The sequence below is a fragment of the Neophocaena asiaeorientalis genome, unplaced genomic scaffold (genome assembly GCF_003031525.2).
Source record: "Neophocaena asiaeorientalis asiaeorientalis breed wild unplaced genomic scaffold, Neophocaena_asiaeorientalis_V1.1 scaffold226, whole genome shotgun sequence".
In the NCBI taxonomy this organism is placed as follows: domain Eukaryota; kingdom Metazoa; phylum Chordata; class Mammalia; order Artiodactyla; family Phocoenidae; genus Neophocaena; species Neophocaena asiaeorientalis.
Window position 1 is genome coordinate 12,470,602 of NW_020173037.1, and position 21,961 is coordinate 12,492,562.

General features: G+C 37.0%; 1 protein-coding gene across 2 annotated transcripts in view; it reads right to left on the reverse strand.

Moving 5' to 3' along the window:
- The window catches only part of ARFGEF1 (ARF guanine nucleotide exchange factor 1), a 140,221-nt gene that overhangs the window by 61,193 nt on the left and 57,067 nt on the right, over nucleotides 1-21,961 (reverse strand). For both annotated transcript variants that reach the window (XM_024742580.1, XM_024742581.1), the window contains exons 6-8: nucleotides 15,533-15,809; nucleotides 12,526-12,636; nucleotides 135-310 (exon numbers count right to left, since the gene is read on the reverse strand). In XM_024742580.1, coding sequence (XP_024598348.1) covers nucleotides 135-310; nucleotides 12,526-12,636; nucleotides 15,533-15,809 — 564 coding nt within the window. The remainder of the gene's footprint in view (nucleotides 1-134; nucleotides 311-12,525; nucleotides 12,637-15,532; nucleotides 15,810-21,961) is intronic.

Here is a 21,961-nt window from a genome sequence, read left to right on the forward strand (position 1 = left end):
GGGAAAAAAACCCACAACTTTTTATTTCCTCAGACTGAAATCAGCCAGCATTATCAACTGGATATATTCACCACAAGGTGTTGGTAGCAGCCTATCAATTTGTAAGATTAAGAGGATTTTTCCTCTATTTATACCTGAGTATCATTGGAAGAGACAGACAATCTGTCATCAGGTAAGGAAGGTGTATATGCAACAGAAATTGGTGTTCCTGGAATTCCATTTGCTTGAATATTTTCACTGTCACTACCATCCTCTATGGTTCCAATGTTGCCATCTGCACTTGCATTTATGGTAGCCCTTTCTCCCATATCTAAAACGGTAAGAAGAAAAAACATGCAAACATATTTAACTTAACTGAAGTGCACTGAAAAAGCATACACTATTTAAAATGAAACAGTGGCAGAAAAGCAATGTGAAGTAAGATGTATTGGCACCATTTAAAGGTTAGCATACTTACTAGTAAGTATGCATTTGGAATATATCCAAACATGATCCTTAAGTAGCTCTGGCAATGGAACACACTCAGCTGATGAAAGGCTAACAGAATGTGACGAAACAGCAGCTTACTTTTAGTCTATATTAGCATTTACTAAACTGAGTCCTAATGAATGCTAATGCCTTAAGATATTAAAAGAAATTCTTCAAAAAAATCCCATTTTCAAATAAGTTTGGGAAATGATGGAAAATAGGTATCTTTATCATAGCCTTTAATTTGCTAATACGCACTGAGTTCTCCAAAGGGGATATACAATACACAGTGTTTCCAAAATTTATTTTACCATGAGATCCCAACCCCCTTTTTAGAATACCTACTAATACCTCTAATAACATATATTCTTTGGAACACAACTATGGAAATAATGGCTGTGAATATTCTTCAGTATGTCACTCTGAGTAATCTTACTTGTGATTAATATACACAGAAATAAATGACTTCTAGTAGGACAAACATAGACATTGCAAACAATACCAAGTTTCAGAACTACTCTAGGTGTAATGTATGTTACTTTAAAAAAGAAAACTTCAGAGCAGCACTATTTACAGTAGCCAAGATATGGAAACAATCTAAATGTCAATAGACAGATGAATGGATAAAGAAGATGTGACTGATATACACATATAAAAACATGATGGAATACTACTCAGTCATAACAAAAAATGAAATTTGAAGCAACATGGATGGACCTAGAGATTATCATACTAAATGAAGTCAGAAAGAGAAAGAAAAATACCACATGATATCACTTGTATGTGGAATCTAAAACATGACACAAATGAACTTATCTACGAAACAGAAACAGACTCACAGACATAGAGAACAAACTATGGTTGTCAAGGAGATGGGGGAATGGGGGAGGAAGGGATTGGGAGTTTGGGATTAGCAGATGCGAACTATTTTACATAGAATGGATAAACAACAAGGTCCTACTGTAAAGCACAGGGAACTATATTCAATATCCTGTAATAAACCAAAATGGAAAAGAATATGAACTAAAGAAAGAAAAAGGAACACATACATGTCTGTGGCCATAACTCAGTAGCTATCTGGCAGGAAACTGCTCCTCTCATGCTGCCAAGTAAAAGAAATTACAGGCTAGGGCTTCCCTGGTGGCGCAGTTGTTGAGAGTCTACCTGCCCATGCAGGGGACGCGGGTTCGTGCCCTGGTCCCGGAGGATCCCACATGCCGCGGAGCGGCTGGGCCCGTGAGCCATGACCGCTGGGCCTGTGCGTCCGGAGCCTGTGCTCCACGACGGGAGAGGCCACAACAGTGAGAGGCCCGTGTACAGCACAAAAAAAAAAAAAGAAAGAAATTACAGGCTAGCATGAGGGAAATACAATGTACTAGAAGGAGCACAGATTTTGGAATATGAAAGACCCCTGCTGTTTTAATCATGTCTCTACCACTTAACTGGAGAAGTTACTTCACCTTCTTCATAAGCAACAAAGATAATAATGTCTATAAGGAATCACCAAAACACACACACATGCACAGTACATAAAGAACACAATTGGTTCTCAATAAGGGGTAGTAGCTATTATTAATTTTGCTGATAACTGGTAACATGTGCCCAATTTTCTTACTGATTTGAGTAATGAAAGGAGTGTACCTGGTAATATGCTAATGTCTGACACACTAAATACTATTACAGCTTTCTATATATATGTAAAGAATGCTTATATATATGTAAAGAACTCTCTGGAAGAAGTCACAAAAATTTAATGATTATCAGAAACTGATGATTGTTCCCCAAAGCACCTACTCCCAACCTTTTTCTCTGTACTCAATTACATCTCTTTCCACTGCCCCTCCTCCACCTTCCCTTAATAAACAACTTCCACCTTCTACTTAAGCTACGCAGATAATTTAACATAGGCTTCCTTACCCTCACCCACTATAAAATTCCTTAACACCAACAATCATCTTTATCTTCCCTCTCATTTCAGGGAAAAAATATTCCTTCACATTTCTAAGATGAATCATTCATTCACCCTCAAATCTACCTCTTCTTGCCTTAGGTAGTGTCCTTCTCCCCTGGATACTTTCTTGAAACATTACCTTTTCAATTTGTGCACATGACTGGATCTTCCCCAGTACTCAACCAACACACTCACATCTTTTCACTATAAAGACATAACTTTCCTGCAACTCCTACCACACATCAGCTACTGTCCATTTTTCTTTTCTAAATCAAACTTCTGAAGAAATAATTAATATTCATTGATAATACTTTCCTTCTTAGGAAATTTCTGAAACGAACTGAAAACATTCTCTTATTTTATTTTCAGGCTGTGAAGCCAGACATCTTTGGGTTGGAGTCTTTACCACTTCTTACAGGTTAGCTTAATCTCTCAGTGCCTCAATTTCCTCATTTGTAAAAAATGGAATCATAACAGTACCTAAACATCCCAGAGTTTGGGGAGGATTGAGTAAACACAAGTAAAGCACATAAAATCATTGGGGATACAAAGAAAGTACTTAACAGTTAGATATTATTCTTCTCTATGTTTTTTTCCTCTAATTTTCCCTCTAGTTGTCCCCTAAACATAAGTGCAGACTTCTGTTTACAAGGTGGTGAGCTGAGCCCACTAATTTACCTTCTTCTTTCACAAATCCCACTGAAACTACAAGGGAAAAAATATAAACAAGAGAAATAGTCTTTACTAGCACTGGAAAACTAAGGAGGATATAATCAATAGACCAAAATCTTGAAGGAATTTCTAAAAATTAAGATAAGTTCATGGGAATTCCCTGGTGGTCCAGTGGTTAGGACTCGGTGCTTTCACTGCCATGGCCTGGGTTCAATCCCTGGCTGGAGAACTAAGATCCCATAAGCCATGCAGCATGAACAACAACAACAAAAGGTTGGGATGGAGGAAGAAGGGAAAAGCCAATAATGTTCAGACGCCTGTGACTGAACACATGCAAAGGGAGCTACCTGAGAAGTGGCTGAATTGTACCATGTGGGTTCCAATATACTCCAAAGCCTAGACAGAAAGCCAAGGGCTATGGGGTAGGAGGGAAGAGAGCTTGGGAAACCAGGCCAATGTCTACCAACAGAGCTGTCAGCAGCCACGATCATCTAGAATGTATCTGAGTGCAGCCTGTTAATTAAAGTGGAGGATTTGCTTGGTAGGTGTCTTAACCTAAGAAGTAGGGTAGGAGGAGAGAGAGCAGCATCCCAGCTAAGGGAGAACAGACAGTGCTGCAATAAACACTGAGCAAGCTAGTACAGCAGTGAAATCTCAAGTTCTAGGCTTCCACTCTAACCACCTGTTTCTACTTAACTAATGCTAAATAAAGCCCTAACTGAATGAAGGCAGCCTAAGATTTCCTGGCAAAGGCTGGGAGAATGGGAACAAACCAAGTTTGAAGAACGCTCCCCCCACTCCTGACCCCGAGGCTAGAATATATAAAACGTTGAAACAGCATTTATTCCAAGCTTCACATGGCTTCAGAGTGTGCTTACAACACAGCCCAAGGATCACCAGGATCCCCCTCTGCTCAAGGGAGGCATCTGCTTCTTTTAGTTAAGTTCTCAGCTGGGAAATAAGGTCTGCCTTTGGACGGCAGTCACCCGGCAGACTCTGGAGAGGAAAGCCTCATGAGAAATGGAAAAGCAGTGCACAGAATTACTGAGAAAGCTCTTTATATACTGATCAAATCTGGTCTTTCTATTCTTTAAACAGACAGACATGTAAAGTCTACGCTCAAAAGTAAGGACAAAGGTCAGCAATCTGAGCAAATGGTTTTCCGGTGAAACATTTTACAGCTGGAACAATTTTAATTAGTACTCCCAGAGATGTGTCAAAGAATACTGCATCAATAAATAGGCGCAGGGGCTTCCCCGGTGGCGCAGTGGGTGAGAGTCCACCTGCCGATGCAGGGGACACAGGTTCGTGCCCTGGTCCAGGAGGATCCCACGTGCCGCAGAGCAGCTGGGCCCATGAGCCATGGCCGCTAAGCCTGCGCGTCCAGAGCCTGTGCTCCGCAACGGGAGAGGCCACAACAGTGAGAGGCCCATGTATCGCAAAAAAAAAAAAAAAGTGCAAAGCACTATGAAAAAAGGGAGCTCAAGAAAAAATAGGGGTTCTTAGAGACAAAAACAAAATTACTGAAAGAAAAAACATACACTGGGAAAAGCAGTAGAATGGACATTAATGAATAAAGTATTGGAAGCCCCTTGTAACATTTTCTCTGAATGCAGAATCATAAGACAAAATGATGGAAATTAGGAAAGACTGTCAGAGCAATAAAGGATATGATGAAAAATACTCAACTGTAGTGTGTGATGTGGAAGGGAAGAATGGAAAGAAAGAGGAGAATTAATAGCTAAAAACATAATAGAAAAATCACTAGAATGATGACAAGTTATGAAAAGAATTCAACAGCTAGTCCTGATTTAAAAAACAAAAGTAAAATCACACCCAGGCACACATACAAAAAGATAAAAAGTATCTTTTAATAAACTAGAAATACAGAAAACTTACTGAACTTGATAAAGAGTATCCTCCAAAACACAAAAGCAACCATCAAACTTACAGGTGAAATATAGCAATACTGTTAAAAACAAATGAGGATTCTTGCCACCATTAACCCTACTCAACATTTTCTTGAGGTTCAAACTAATGTTATATAACAAAACTGAGAGACCAAAAATGAAGCGTAAATATTATAAAGGAAGAAACAAAGATAAAATATCATTACTCACCTAGAAAACCCAAGATAACCAAATGAAAAACATTTAGAAACAATTACTAAATAAACTTACTTTTTGAACTGAATGAACTGCTTCTAAACTTTGTGTATACATTTAATGAAATGTATAAAAAACTGATGGGGAGGGACTTGCACTATAAAGATCAACATATACAATAAAGTTAAAATATTTTAAACAATTCAACACTGGATAAGAATAAACAGCTCAATGTGACTGTACAGAAAACTCCAACAGAACCATTTTGGATAAAAGTGGGATTTCAAATTAATTAGGAAAGGAAGTATTATTCTAGGTTATAACTAGCTATCTAATCTCATATCAAACAGAAAAATAAATTTCAGATGAATTAAAAATTTAAATTAAAAAAATGAAAACAAAAGTATTAGAAAAACATGGTAGAATATTTTTATAATCTTAGGGTGGTAAAATCCATTCTAAGCAAGACAAAAACAGAATCACAAAGAAAAAGGCTTTATTTGTTAAATTTTTTAGGTATGGTCAAATATCTGCTAAGACCTGTAACAACAGAAGCAAAGGGAAACAAAACAAAACAAAACAAAGACTGGGGAAAAAATATTTATAATACAATGAACAAGCGTTCATTTCTTAAGATGAAGAAATCTTGAATTAAGGAACAGAAACCCATCAAGAGGGAGGGGATATGGAGATATATGTATACATACAGCTGATTCACTTTGTTGTACAGCAGAAACTAACACAACACTGTAAAGCAATTATACTCCAATAAAGATGAAAAACAAAAAAAGAACAAAAACCGAAAAAACTGAATGGAAAAATGGGCAAAAGATAGGAATAGGCAATTCAGAAAAGTATAAATAGCCCATAGACACTCAGCTGCACCACATGAAATTGCCAGTATTTGACCTACAAAAATAATGACTGCTTCCTATGTTTTTACCATGCAAATAATCAAAGAAACATAAATTAAAACAATAAGATATAGTCCATCTATTAAAGTGATGTTAAACAAAGCACTGTATATAAATTTTAAATGTTCATACATCTTGGTCAAGTATTCCTTACCCTAAAGAAAAGTGCAAAATGATATCTATAATACGAATGCTCCACGAGAGCCATGCAAAGCAAAAACTAGTAAATAACCTAAATGCTAGTATTAATAGGAGATTATTTAAATAAATTATGGACCACCAATATAATTAAGTACAATATGACATGAAAGGAAAACTATAATTTAGTATGTGACAACAGCAGATTATAAAGAAGTACAGTATGTTCCCATTTATATTCCAATATATGAATACAGACATGCATGAAAAATATTATTAAAAAAACTTTTTAAAGAGCAAAAAACATATCAAGGTCAGAAGACTTGGGCAAATAAGGAACTGAGAGAAAATATTTGTAAAATATATCACAGAATCCTAATATATAAAGGATTCTCTGAAATTATGAGGGAAAAAGGATAAAAACCTGACAGAATGCACAAAAGACATGAATAGATGACTCCCTAAAGAAGACATACAATGGCCCTCAAACACAACAAGATATTTAATTTCACTCGTGGAGAAATGCAAATTAAAACCAAAGTAAGATCCAATTCTCACCTGTCAGGTTGGCAAAAATTCAAAACCTTAAACTCCACTGGGAGCTTGGAGAAAAAGGCACTCTCGTATGTTGCAAGGAAGAGTGCAAAACAATACAACACCTAGGAAGAGAAATTCAGCAAAAGCTAACACACCTTCACATTCGTTTACCACTTGACCTAGTAATATTACCTCTTTGAATTTGCCCAGAGGATCAATCTCCACAAATATGAATACAGATATACATGGTTATTCACTGTAGCTTTATCTGTAATAGCAAAATACTGGAAACAACCAAAGTTCCTGTCAGCAGGGGACTGGCTGAATAAACATATACCCACATAATAGAGTATTATGCAGACAGCCAAAAGAAAAAAGAATAAGAGAAATCTCTATCAACTGAAATAGAGGGATTTCTAGTATATATTAGGTGAAAAAAGGGGAAGACACAGAAGATATACAGCGTTCTATCAAAAAGAAAGAGAAATAATCATAAGTATTTGCTTACTTCTCTGGGGACACACACACACACACTATAAACCTGGGGTCCCCAACACTGCCCCCCACAACACCCCAGGCCACACGGCACGAGGTGAGTGGCGGTGAGCGAGCGAAGCTTCATCTGTATTTACAGCCGCTCCCCATCGCTCACGTTACTGCCTGAGCTCTGCCTCCTGTCAGATCAGCAGCAGCATTAGATTCTCATAGGAGCGCGAACCCTACTGTGAACTGCGCATGTGAGGGATCTAGGTTGCAAGCTCCTTATGAGAATCTAATGCCTGACGATCTGACATGGAGCTGAGGCAGTGATGCTAGCACTGGGGAGTGGCTACAAATAGATTATCATTAGCAGAGAGATTTGACTGCACAGAGACCATAATGCATTAATTGCTTACAAACTCATATCAAAACCTTATCAGTGAGTGGCAAGTGAGAACAAGCTCAGGGCTCCCACTGATTCTGCAATATGGCGAGCTGTATAATTATTTCATTATATATTACAACGTAATAATAATAGAAATAGGACTTCCCTGGTGGTGCAGTGGTTGCGAATCCGCCTGCCAATGCAAGGGACACAGGTTCGAGCCCTGGTCCGGGAAGATCCCACATGCCGTGGAGCAACTAAGCCCGTGTACCACAACTACTGAGCCTGTGTGCCACACCTACTGAAGCCTGAGCACCTAGAGCCTGTGCTCTGCAACAAGAGAAGCCACCACAATGAGAAGCCCACGCACCACAACGAAGAGTAGCCCCACTCGCCTCAACTAGAGAAAGCCCGCGTGCAGCAACGAAGACCCAACGCAGCAATCAATCAATAAAATAATAATAATAATAATAGAAATAAAGTGAGCAATAAATGTAATGCGCTTGAATCATCCAAAACCACCCCCCTGTCCCGGTCCGTGGAAAAACTGTCTTCTACGAAACCAGTCCCTGGTGCCAAAAAGGTTAGGGACCGCTGTTATAAACTACAAGCTTATGAAAGTCGTTACGTATAATAAGGCAGGTCAGCAAGGGGAGAAATGGAAGGAAGAGTTCTCTAAGTATTTTATATAATTTTTACTTTGAATCATGTAAATGTTCTTCAATTTAAGAAGTTAAATCAATAAAAATAGTTAATACAAGTAACTTCTGAACACAGTACTCTCTTCATCCTTAGTAAAATATATTCTAAGGACATATGATTGCAAAGAAATCTGAACTTTAATTAATTAGCTTGTTCCTGGTAATGGCACACTGTTTCTGCAAATTTAGGTTTTCACTGTGGAAAAAGAAACACAAGAATGAAATGCAGGAAGATGAAGAGAAACCTTGTGGTGCTGGATGTGAATTGGAACTAATAAGATTATCTTGTGATTGTATATCTCCTGTTTCTGTCCACTGGAAAAGACTAAAAGTAATAACACCCCAGTAGCAATGAGCATACCTAGTACCTAGGCCTTGGTCTCTAAATACAATTGCCCAGTAAAAAGAATAAGGACTCCTAAAGAACTTGTTGATTCCAGGGCTGGGACAAGGGAAAGCTGAAGGTGAACCTAGAACATCTTACTGTTCCAGAAAACAAGGAAATGCTCAAAGACGATGCAATCACATCAAAAGGACACAGGGGCTGGCTTGAAGGGATTCCCACTGGCCAGATCAGGAACAAAAAATGATGACAGTAAAGGATTATAACACACTGAATAAAGGGAGGTGCTCTTCTCCATATAAAAATGTTGATTAATATTAGAATTATGAAATCACTATATTGCAATCCATGTAATATCTAAGGATCATCAAGGGATTTTAAAACCAGTAAGTGAATGGATCTTGATATGATCTCAAAGTATCACTCACAGATTACTTATTAATTATAAAGGGGAAAATGTTCCCTTACAATGAAGAGAGCTAGTGGTCATCCTTAACCAGGTGATCAAACATTATCACCAACAGGGGGTAACTTAATTATGCACCAATTTATATGATGTAATAAGAAATACCAACATTACCTATGCAGTATTTTTGCCAAATATGTTTACTCTAAATCAAAATAAGGAAACCATCAGATCAATTCAAACTGTGCAACGTTCTACAAGACAACATTATACTCTTAAAAATAAATGTTATGAAAGATGGAAAAAAAGGCAAGAGGACTTGTTCTCAACTAATGAGACCAAAGAGACATAATCAAATGCAACAAGTGTACCTAGAATGGGTCCTGGACTAAAAAAAGAAAAAAAAGAATATAAGAAACACATTTGGGGACAACTAGGAACACTTTAAAGTGTATTTATATTAGATATTCTTAAAAGAGTGTTATTTTTCTTAGGTGTGAAAATGGAATTGTGGTTATGTATGAGAATGCCCTTATTCTTAGAAAATATATGCTGAGTTATTTTAGGGGTAAAGCGTCATGTTGTATATAGCCAACTTTCAAATGGTTCAGCAAAAACAAAACACACACACGGGTCTACTTAAAGACAAGTAAAACAAATGTAGCAAAACTGTTAATAATTAGTGATCTAGAAAAGGACCTACAGTTTTAACTGTACTGTTCCTTGAACTATTCTCTAGGTTTGAAAGTTTTCTAAGTAAAAAGCAGAAAAATGAAAGAACTTTCACTTCACACTCTGTATTCATATGTATTAGAGACTGGCAAAGGACCAGACAGTAGACATTTTAGGCTTTGCTGGCCATATGATCTTTGTTGCCACTACTCAACTTTACTTTTGTAGTGCAAAGGCAGCCACTATAAGCAATACATAAACAAATAAGCATGGCTGTGTTCCGATAAAACTTTATTTACAAAAATAGGTAGTGGGCCAAATTTGGTTCATGGAACATTATTTTCCAACCCCTAATATACATTATAAAATTTTAAGAGAATGTGTGGGTACCTAATACTTTCTTTCTTCCCTTATTATAAGTTTATGGTTTTTTGAAAAATTCATATTCCCCAAGACCATGCTCTCTTCTTTAGCCTCTACACTTTTCCATTTGGTAATCTACTTCAAGTACTAATTTTAACAGAATGACTCCCACCTATAACACCTGCCTTGATTATCTCTTAGGCCAGAGTTCTATATTTCCATTATATATTTCATAAACATTTCCACATGAATGGCACACCTGAAGGTCAAATGCAATGTCAAAATAAAAATTAGTACCTTTTTTCCCACGCCAACGTCTACTCCAATAATTCTACCAATAGTACTACCACCTACTTACCCATTTAGGCTCAAAATCTGGGAGACTGCCTGTGCAGAGAAGAGCTAACATAGCGTGCCTGAGACTGCCTATCCTTAGAAAGGCCTGCTTGCAAGGTTGGCTCTTGGCTGGAACCTTGGAATTTACACTTTGGGAGGATTCTCACTCTTCCCAGAAATAATAGAAGTGGCTCACTGTGCCTCAATAGTTTGTACAAATAATGTGGTTTATACTGGAACACCAGCTTTCCCTCTGGAAATCTGGAATTTTGGTATATGTAGATAGAGAGTGCTTATACGACAGGCTCCCAGAAAAAACTTTGGGCACTCAGTCTGTAAGGAGCTGCCCTGCGAGACAACACTTCACAATTCAATGCTTGAGGAAATTAAGAGTTTCCCATGTAACTTCACTGCGAGAGGAATCCTGGAAGCGTGCACCTGATCTCCTCCAGACTTTGCCCCATACGCCTTTTCCCTTTGATGATTTTGCCTTGTACCTTGACTCAGCACATCACAGTGGTGAGTGTAACTATATGATGAGTCCTTCTAGTGAATCACCAAATCTTGAGGTAATCTTTGGGACTTTTGACACAGTTTTTATTCTCTCTTTCATCTAGATTTCAATCAGTTGCAAACTCTTCTTGATTCAACTTCCATTATCTCACGTCTCATTCACTTTTTCCTCTCTATTTCCACTGTTACTGTCCTATTTAGGTTTAGATTACTGCACTGGTCTTTCACTGGACTTCGTATTTCTCCACTTAGCTTCTTAAAATATTATTCTGATTACTTCATTTCTTAGTTCTAAAATCTTCAATGGTAACTTATTCTCTCTTAGAATGAAGTCCAAAATCCTAAAGCTGGAATTTATAACCATCCATTGGTTGACTCCAAACTACTTCTTCAAACTTATTTTCTACCATATGACACCACATACTCTACACTTCAGCTAAAGCACCACCTGCCAATTCCCAAATCATTCTCTCTAGACTTTAGCTAACAGTTTCCCATACATCAAACACCACTCCCTATACCTGCATGAATATCTATACAGTCTAAGTTCAAGTGTCACCTCCTACATGAAGCCCTCCTGGATAATTTTAGCTAGAAATACCCATTCTTTCTTTTGAATTTGAATAGGATTTTAGCTATTTCTTTCTAATGACACTTATCTTACATTCCTATACTCCAGAACCCCTTTCCTCCAGAGCATGGTCTATTTCAGATAAACGTTTGTGTCTCCTTACAGTGCCATACAATTGTATGTGCTTCCTAAGTATTCGTTGAATGAAAAGATGAATGAAAAATTAAGAATGCAATCAGATGAATACTTGCTTCTAGTGTTGTACTAAAGAAGGAAATATATTCTTAGAAATGACATTATAAATGGAAATTAGGCATGGCTGAAATAGTACTATTCTCATTCAAGAGCCACACTGTACATTTAATCGTATTTCTAGAAGTACATGTAGCAAGGTACTATGCTTAGTCCTGTGCAAGATACCATGAATTAAATAAGCTTCAGTGGATTGGTCTCAAATCTAATCCTATCTATAATAATATTGTTCACAAGAAGTGTGAATGAAACTCCTAACAAACTTTAAAAAATTTTTATAATACAATCCATATGATAGGACCTGCCCCTGTATCAGCTATGACTTGGGTCATGATAATAAAGGTATAAGAAATCATGATTTTTCCAAAGATACAAAATACTAAAAACCAAATCAATTTAAACATTTTCTAGTTTATAAAGTTTAACACATTAAGGAGGATGGAAAATATACCCTTGCCCTTCTCCCAGCAAACATAAAAACAAAAAATGAAATGGTAATCAACCTTTTTTTTTTAATGCGGTGGGGAACAGTGGGTTTTTATAAACAGATTATAACTGAAACTGGAGGAAAAGGAAGTACTCATCTATAATCAGAGATTTAAATATTTTTTCTACACACAATTTTTGCCTTTTTTGTTTTGCACATTATAAAATAGTCCCCACAGTCACATGAAATAACATAAGACAGAATAAACTAATTTCAAGTCAAATACGCTACCTCCAACGATGACGTTCACCATTTCTTCTACAATGCTCTGCACAATATCTCGTGGCTTTTCCTCACAGTCATGGTTTTCTCCATCGTATAATACATCATTTTTAGATAATGCTTTAAAAAAGAAAAATTCAAGAGAACAGTATTTTAGTTTTTTGGAAACTTTTACTAAACATTTATAATGAAAAAAAATCTAAGAAATTAAGAATAAAAGAAAAAAACAGAGATATGAAACTAGAAGCAATTACATGTTAAATCTTCAAAACTTTTAACCAAACCATATTTTAAAATATTTTATCATTAAGTCAATTTCAACAATGATTCGTTTGACAAGCTATTTAATGACTATTCAACTTAAATGAGTTTTCTAGATTATTCCTTTAAGAACCAAAACTTTTAAAAGTTCTGAATGAAACATTTCTAACATGTCTCACACTGATCAAATAATATTAAATGTAATTAAAGCTTGTTTTGATTAATTAGGCTCACCAGTAATAACAAGCTCATCATTGTGCTCTAATATAATGAGGTCCTTGAAGAACCAGAGAGACAGGGCTATCTGAGCTCTTCCTTACTATTTTTTCCCCAACATACTCCACATATCCAATGTAAAACTAAATTTAGTAAGTAAAAGAGAATTCATCTCCCAATTTAACATTAATCAAAAACAGACATAACTACCAATCAGAATTTCTGAACACACAAGAAACTAATAAAACTTGATATTCCCAGTTAGTTTGTAGTGACTTTTGCAGATAAAAATACGGTTTCCCCGGGATTTTCTGAAATGCTGAAAATATCTCGGGAAGGCTCAGTTGGCACTTTATGATGCTTTGGGATCTGGGTCTCTGTTCTGGGAGCCACTACCCTACAGCAAATGGCCTCAGACTGCATGTGAGCTTATGGTGCTACTGTCTACACACACCCTGCAACTCACACCACTATGAAGGACCACTACGTAAAAGTCTGACTTCCAGAAGTCTGTCCTCCCTGTTGTTCACTGTTCCTAATCTACTGTTCGCTGCATTCTACAAAATACTGAATGTCACAGGAGAAATTTGATAAATAAGCATGCCAAATCAGTAACTTCATTTTATAAAAAATTCAAATACAACAGCATTTAGATTCTTCTGTGGAGTAAAAACATATAAATGTCTTGACATACAATCTTTCCATCTTTCTTAAATTTTGTATTCCTGCACTCCAGTCGGCTAAAGTTACCAAGTGTCTAAAAATTAACAATTTCAACATAACTAAATATATATAGTCACTAAAATGTGCACAAAATGATTAGCAAATCAAGAGTCAATTCTCTTATAAATTATCTGACAGAATTAGAGTTAACAGTGAATAATACTTATTACGCATGGGAAATGATTATAGAAGTTAACTTTTATGTCCAAAGTCACACAGCCAGTAAGTGAGAGAGATGTGATTCAAAGCAGATAATCTAATTCCAGACCATGCACTCTCACCCAACGGCTCAGAAGCAAAATTTTCATTTATATCAGCTGTCAGGAGAAAAACACCTTTAAAAATCACGACTATCCCACAGGAATTATGTCTTATTTATAGTGCTGTATCCTAAAAGGTACCTACAGTGGTACCTACTACACAGTAGACGCTTCCACCCCTTGGGTCTCGGCCTATGTTGTTTCTTCTGTTAGAAAACTCCCTAAATTTTCTGGCTAGGCAATTCCTCCCTTATCCAAACAAGATTCAGCTAAAGCATCACTTTCTCTACAAAAGTACTTCCTAACTCTCCTCAGCAGAATTATCTTATGCATGCCACTTGCAGGATATTTATCACATTACACCTCATTTATATACATGCCTGACCTTCCAGGCAGACCATGAGTACCCTAAGAGCAATGGCTACATCTTCATCAGCTTTTTTAACGCCAAGTCCTAGCACAGTGCCTGGGACACAGTATGCTAAATCAATATTAGCTGAACGCACGGATGAAGAAATGGAGGAATAAATAAAGTTCCAGCCTTATTATAGATTAGCTCTTTGAACAGCTCCTTTATAAGCTTACAGTTAAAGCAGGGGAAATTTCAGCAAGGGCAGGCTAGAAATGTAAATGTAAATCATATAGGCAGTATGGATTCATTATTAGCTTGAGTATTAGAAATGCTTGGTTTATCAAAACTGTCCCCTTTAAAGTAAATGCTGAATAAAGTACTCTTAAAAAGAGTAAAGAGGCACCTATTCATGACACTGCTGATGCTCAAACCACTGTTATGTTATGGAAAAGGTGTGGTTAAAAAAAAAACCAAGAGCTGAAAATATACTATAGAAGTCTTCCCTCAAAGTAAAGTAAAAACAGAGAATTCAGATGAATTGTAACTAAGCCCTAACCATCCTAGTTCTACAAAACCACACTGGAAAGGCAACAGAATTTCCATCATTTTTTTGACACCAAGCTAAGGAGGAACAAAGGGAAGAAACTCGTTTCCTGACAGTTTTATAGAACAGCTAAAGCTGAGAATAACGTTTGGGGAAAAAATGACTGCATGTGATTAGTTTTAGAGAAACACATTTGTAAAATAAATAAATGCAATTTAATTTTTGTAATCTTGTAACCTTTTTCTTATAAATTTACTTAGAAAAAAACACAGAGAATATCTAAATCTTATCGATTATTACACATCAGGATATAAAAATAAATATTTTTGTATGCCAGGTGGTTATTCAAAAGATGTCTTTTCATATTTAATTTCAGTCCTTTTTTTTGACAACAGTACCTTGTGAACTTATAATGATTTCCTAAAATTTTCAGTCACATTCCAGAAAACTTTACTAAATAAATAGGTCTCCTGTTTGCTATGAACTAATTTTAAGAAAACTTTATCACCTAGGATGGACACAGTCCACAATTACCACAACGTGCCTGATACCCATTAAGTCATATCACCCTTTCCACGTTTCTTTACCAAAAATGCCCTCCTACATTCTTCCCCCAACACACACCTCCCAACCCCTGCAACCCCTTCTCAGAAAGATTACTTTCGGCTGCAGCTGCCTGATCAGCTTCAGTCTGTTCATTTTCTGCACTGGAAGTATCAGATCCATTTTCAGGTTCTGTATCATCCTGAAGGCTTTTATCCACATCATGTGAATGGGGATCAAGGTCCCCTTCATGTTCCTGGGATATATGATCAACAGTCTGAGGTGGCAAATATCTAAGTTGAGGTGATTCAGGCTCATGATGGCTTACTGGAGACTGCAACAGATGATGATGCTGTCGATGCCTTTCTTTTTCCATTTGTTTGGCTTCCTGCAACTGGAAAGAAAGAAAATAATTTCCAGTATTAGCAAAATAAGTTGTTTAAAATTTGGAGGGGTAATGTTATACTCAACTATAAATCCTTCATAGGAGCTGCCACCTTGTCTCTAGGCTTAGAAATCGTGGTCCATCAGAAATAAAAAACTAAAACATACTAAAAACAGAAAACAGTGGTTACTTCTTAGGGGGGTGGAATTTAGCAAACAAGAACAGAGATGGAAGTCTTTCACTATATCCTCGTCATTATTTTTGGTGTCTGAATGATGTAAATGTATTACTGAAACAAAACAAAATTAAAAACAAATTAATTTTTAATAACCTTAGAATGATAATTGGACTGTTGCCAATGTAACAGTAGATTTACCTAAAATCAAATAAAAGCTTCACTAAGGGAGGAAGGCAAACAAGAACAGAGATGGAAGTCTTTCACTATATCCTCTTGTCATTATTTTTGGTGTCTGAATGATGTAAATGTATTACTGAAACAAAACAAAATTAAAAACAAATTAATTTTTAATAACCTTAGAATGATAATTGGACTGTTGCCAATGTAACAGTAGATTTACCTAAAATCAAATAAAAGCTTCACTAAGGGAGGAAAAAAGTGGACAGGGAAATAAAATACACATTCATTTTTACTTATATATATAGAAACAAAGTCTAGACATTTACACAAGAAACTAGTAATAATGGTTACCTTTGGGGGTAGAAGTTAGGAAATGACTGAACTGGAAACAAGAGTGGGAGGGAACCTTTCGGTGTGTACCTTTCTGTAGCATGTTCTTATGTCACCTTGCCAAATATCTTTTAATTAAAAAATAATAGTTACACTTAATAAATAAAATTGCAACGAGTACTTAAATGCCTCTGCCCAATCAGTCATCTAATAAGAATGAAAAAACTATATATGTTCCAGTTTTATTTTAGGAGACCTAAATTACTATGTACGTAATACCACGTGTAAAACTGGCTCACTTACAAGATGCTAAAAACAGTAACAATCAAGATCACAGGGTTTCATTTTTTGGCACTTTATTGCTTTTAGACACATCTCTTTTGATCCTCATGACCTAATAGGAATCATTCTCACAGAATTAATTTCCACAAAGATAAATATTTTACAGTGTCAAATATGAACATTTCATATTCCTAGTAATATTCTAGGTTATGCGGAAATATCAGAATTAATCATATGAATTTATAAAACAAATTTGAATTAAAAGATTTAAATGCCCAAAAGGTACGAAAAGACTTATAATCTGTAATGATCTAAGTCCCTTATTTTACAGATAAGGAAACTGATGGGCATGACTAGTTGCACACAATTGGAATCAGAAGAAACTTCTCAGACTTCTCAAAGCTTTAGGCCATTCATGAAAAAGTCCATTTCCAAATTAACAGTGAGGAACCTTTGACTTGCAATCTGATCTCACCCTCAGCCTAACTTCAGCTAATCTGTACCATGGTTTAGTAGGGCAAGCACATGCTTTGGAATTACAGACAAGCATAATGTTGAATTCTAGTTTTTTCTACTTATTCCAGAGTTGTATAAACTCTAGAAAGATCCTTGGGAAAAAAGAGGAACTTAACTTTAAACATTTTCTATACACTTTCATACTTTCTAGTAGGGTTTCTCAACATCAGAACTATTGACCTTTGGAGCAGATAATCCTTTATTTTGGTTTTTTTTTTTGCGTGTGTGTGTGTGTGTATATGTGTGTGCACGCGCGTGCGTGTGCGCTGGGGGAGGTGGAAGTTGTCCGGGGTACTGCAGGGAGTTTAGCAACATCCCAATCCCTATCTCTAATGGGTAGAAACCCATTACAGGTTATGACTCACCCCAGTCATGACAATCAAAAGTGTCTCAAATATGGCTTGGGGGGCAAAACCACCTCCAGTTGAAAACCACTATTACAGAGAAAGAAATTAGCATCTTCTCTTGAAATAATTTTAGAACTGAACACTTTATAGTGAATTTTATTTGGGAATGAGAGGAAAAGTTATCAGCCGTATATACGAATGAATTAGACGTCTAGCTTAGAATATTTTAGCAAATGTGGAAAATTATTCTGCCTCGCCTTTTTAATTTTCTCTCTTCCCTTTCTGACTTTTCTAATTATCCACAGCACAGAACTAATATGCCTCATGACATGAAACATGTTCATAGCCTCTATCATAACTCAGTTATATATTTATTTGTGTGATGAGTTAAGATTCATCTTTCCCCTCTATGTCTTTAAGAATTTTGAAAGTAGTGGTGATACAGTGCTGGTATGTTGCCCAGCACTGCACAACTGAGAACTAGAACAGTGCCAAGATCATACAGGGAATGTAGTAAAATTTGCTGAACAAGTCAAACCAATAAAACTTATACTTCTTCTATTAAAAAGTGATAAAATTTCATTCACTTCTTCGAAAAAAGCAGCAAAACTATTATATGTGGTTACACAATATTAGCAATAATCCAATGTCAATACATAGGAGAGTGACTGAATAGACTATAGTACATGCTCAAGCACTCTGCATCTATAAAGAAGAATGAGGAAGATCTAAGGGCTGATATGGAATGCTTTCCAGGACATACTGCTAAGTGAAAAGAGTATGAAAGAGTATCCAGAGTACGTGTGGTAGCCAGCCTTTTTAAGATGGCCACCAATGATCTCTACCTCTTGATTTTCACTTCTTTGTAGAGTCCCCTCCAACACTGTGCCAGGGATGGTCTGGGTGATCACTTTTTTTTTTTTTTTAAACATCTTTACTGGAGTATAATTGCTTTACAATGTTGGGTTAGTTTCTGCTGTATAACAAAGTGAGTGAGCTATATGTATACATGTATCCCCATATCCCCTCCCTCTTGAGCCTCCCTCCCACCCTCCCTATCCCACCCCTCTAGGTGGTCACAAAGCACCAAGCTGATCTCCCTGTACTATGCGGCTGCTTCCCACTAGCTATCTATTTTACATTTGGTAGTGTATATATGTCCGTGCCACTCTCACTTCGTCCCAGCTTACCCTTCCCCCTCCCCGGGTCCTCAAGTCCATTCTCTACGTGTGCGCCTTTATTCCTGTCCTGCCCCTAGGTTCTTCAGAACTTTTTTTTTTTTTAGATTCCATATATATGTGTTAGCATACAGTATTTGTTTTTCTCTTTCTGATCTACTTCACTCTGTATGACAGACTCTAGGTCCACCGACCTCACTACAAATAGCTCAATTTCGTTTCTTTTTATGGCTGAGTAATATTCCATTGTATACATGTGCCACATCTTCTTTATCCATTCGTCTGTCGATGGACACTTAGGTAGCTTCCATGTCCTGGCTATTGTAAATAGTGATGCAATGAAGACTGTGGTACATGACTCTTTGGGTGACTACTTCTGATCATAAGGTAGACAATGTAGCTTCTGCCTTGTTCCTCTCTCTCTCTCTCTCTCTCTCTCTCTCTCATTCTCTGCCCAATGAAGGCTTTAAATGACTTCAGCCCCAGTTGATACTGTGATCCATGCAACCAACTGCAACTTCATGTGAGATCCAAGCTACAACCACCAGCTAAGCCATTCTTGGATTCTGGACCCTCAGAAACTGTGAGAGATAAGCAGCTAAGCTGTGAGTTTTAAGCAGCTGAAGTTTGGGGTAATTTGTTATGCAGTGACAGATAACTAATACAGTATACTATCTTTCATATAAGAAAGGTGATACATGAAACCATACATGTATCTGCTCATTTGTGCTAAAGAAATGTAGAAGGATAAACCATAAACAATAGAGATTAGCTACATTCAAGGGGTACAAAGAAGGGAGGAAGAGGATTGGAGTGATAGGAATGAGGAGTATTTCTGTAGAGCTCTCTTTTTTTTTTTTTTAACATTTTTATTGGAGTATAATTGCTTTACAATGATGTGTTAGTTTCTGCTTTAGAACAAAGTGAATCAGTTATACATATATATATATATCCCCATATCTCTTCCCTCTTGCATCTCCCTCCCTCCCACCCTCCCTATCCCACCCTTCTAGCTGGATACAAAGCACTGAGCTGATCTCCCTGTGCTGTGAGACTGCTTCCCACTAGCTATCTATTTTACATTTGGTAGTGTATATATGTCCATACATAGACTACCACTAACTCATAATTCATAGTAGTGTTTAACAGACTCAAAAAATAAGCAATTAAACCAGAATGTGAGGAGTACTGAAACAGAAAACAGGCAGTAACAAACGAACTTAACTGCATTATAAAGTAATAAAATTAGCCTGCTGAAGAGTATGGAGAAGAAAAGAACTAACCTAAGTAACTCTGGAAAATAATATTTTGAACGGATACTATAAGGCTAAAGACAAAGAAAAAAGCAAAACCCAATAAATATAAATGCTATAATGTACCTAGTAACTTTGCTTCTCACAGTGTTATAAGTAAGCAATTCTAGGCTTCCCTGGTGGCCCAGTGGTTGAGAGTCCGCCTGCCAATGCAGGGGACACGGGTTTGTGCCCTGGTCTGGGAGGATCCCACATGCCGCGGAGCAGCTGGGCCTGTGAGCCATGACCGCTGAGCCTGCGCATCCGGAGCCTGTGCTCTGCAACGGGAGAGGCCACGACAGTGAGGGGCCTGCGTACCGCCAAAAAAAAAAAAAAAAAGTAAGCAATTCTAAAACTACTATATGTGTGTAATAGGCCTGAACAAATAATGTATCATAAAAACTGAAAGCCTTATTTCTCACTGTTTAGAGAAAGTTACAAATAAGTAAAGGGAGAAGGCTGAAATGAACCCTGTGGTATTGGCCTGGAATCAGAAGCATCAGTATGAACACAGCTTTTAAGACATACGGATGGGTAGTCACACATGGGGTGGGGGAGGTGGGTGACTGTACACATATGTATTTCCTAGTTCAGTCTGCTGGGAGGGCCTAGAAGCAGTAACATCTCAGCTGCAGTGAACACACCTGGCACTCAGATCTTGGTATCCAATTACCATTCTCCAACTGAAGGAGCCAGGGCTCCCTGTTTATGTGTCTACTACTCCAGCGGGGAAGCAGAGAAAATTCAAAATGAGCAGGGAACATCTTGAATTCCAGAAAGTGAAGAGGTACTAAAAAAAGGTTGGGGGCTATTGTCAAAAGGACAGAAGGCCAAAGCTGGAATAACTGGGGCAACAGAATAAATAATGATAGAACTGGATTATAAAACATAGAGTAAAATAAACATCCATAAATACAGACTGATATAAATAAAAAACTGAATAAATAGGAAAGGAGAATAATTCTGGTTAATAAATATAGAAAGAGAGAGAAACAGAAAATCACCACCAAGGAAACACAGCAGTAATAACTGTTGCCAGTCAGATCCACCAATGGATACCCAAATTGGGTGTGGGGGAATATGAGGAAAAAAACAGGATATTTGCATAGTCTGAAAGTATCTCTCCTGAGATATTTATTAAATGTAAAAGAATAACTTTTCAGTGGAGGAACCTGGAAGATACCACCTTAACTAAGTAATCAGGGTTTCTTTACTTAATAGTACTATACCAGTGTTAATTTCTGCTTCTGAACATTGTAACATGGTTATGTAAGATGTTGCATTAGGAAAGCAGAGTAAAGAGGATCTCTCTGTAAATATTTTTGCAACTTTTCTATAAGTTTAAGATCAGTTCCAGATAAAAAGTTAGAAGTTGGTTTTTAATTATGAAGACCTAGATAATTAAAAAAAAAATGATTCTCTAGCTGCTGGTCTCTTACCCTCCTCTCCAAATATGTTTCATCACTATAGAAATTTATTTTTTAAAGGCTCAATGAATAAATAATTTTATACCAGAATAGATCAAATTAGGTAACTTGGGGCTTCCCTGGTGGTGCAGTGGTTGAGAGTCTGCCTGCTGATGCAGGGGACACGGGTTCGTGCCCCGGTCTGGGAAGATCCCACATGCCGCGGAGCGGCTGGGCCCGTGAGCCGTGGCCGCTGGGCCTGCGCGTCTGGAGCCTGTGCTCCGCAACGGTAGAGGCCACAGCAGTGAGAGGCCCGCGTACGGGGAAAAAAAAAAAAAAAATTAGGTAACTTGATATCTACATTATACTCATCTACTAAGCTCGAGAGCAATAAAAATATCAATTCATAAACACTTCGATGAGGATGATGGCTATCGATATCTTTCAAATTC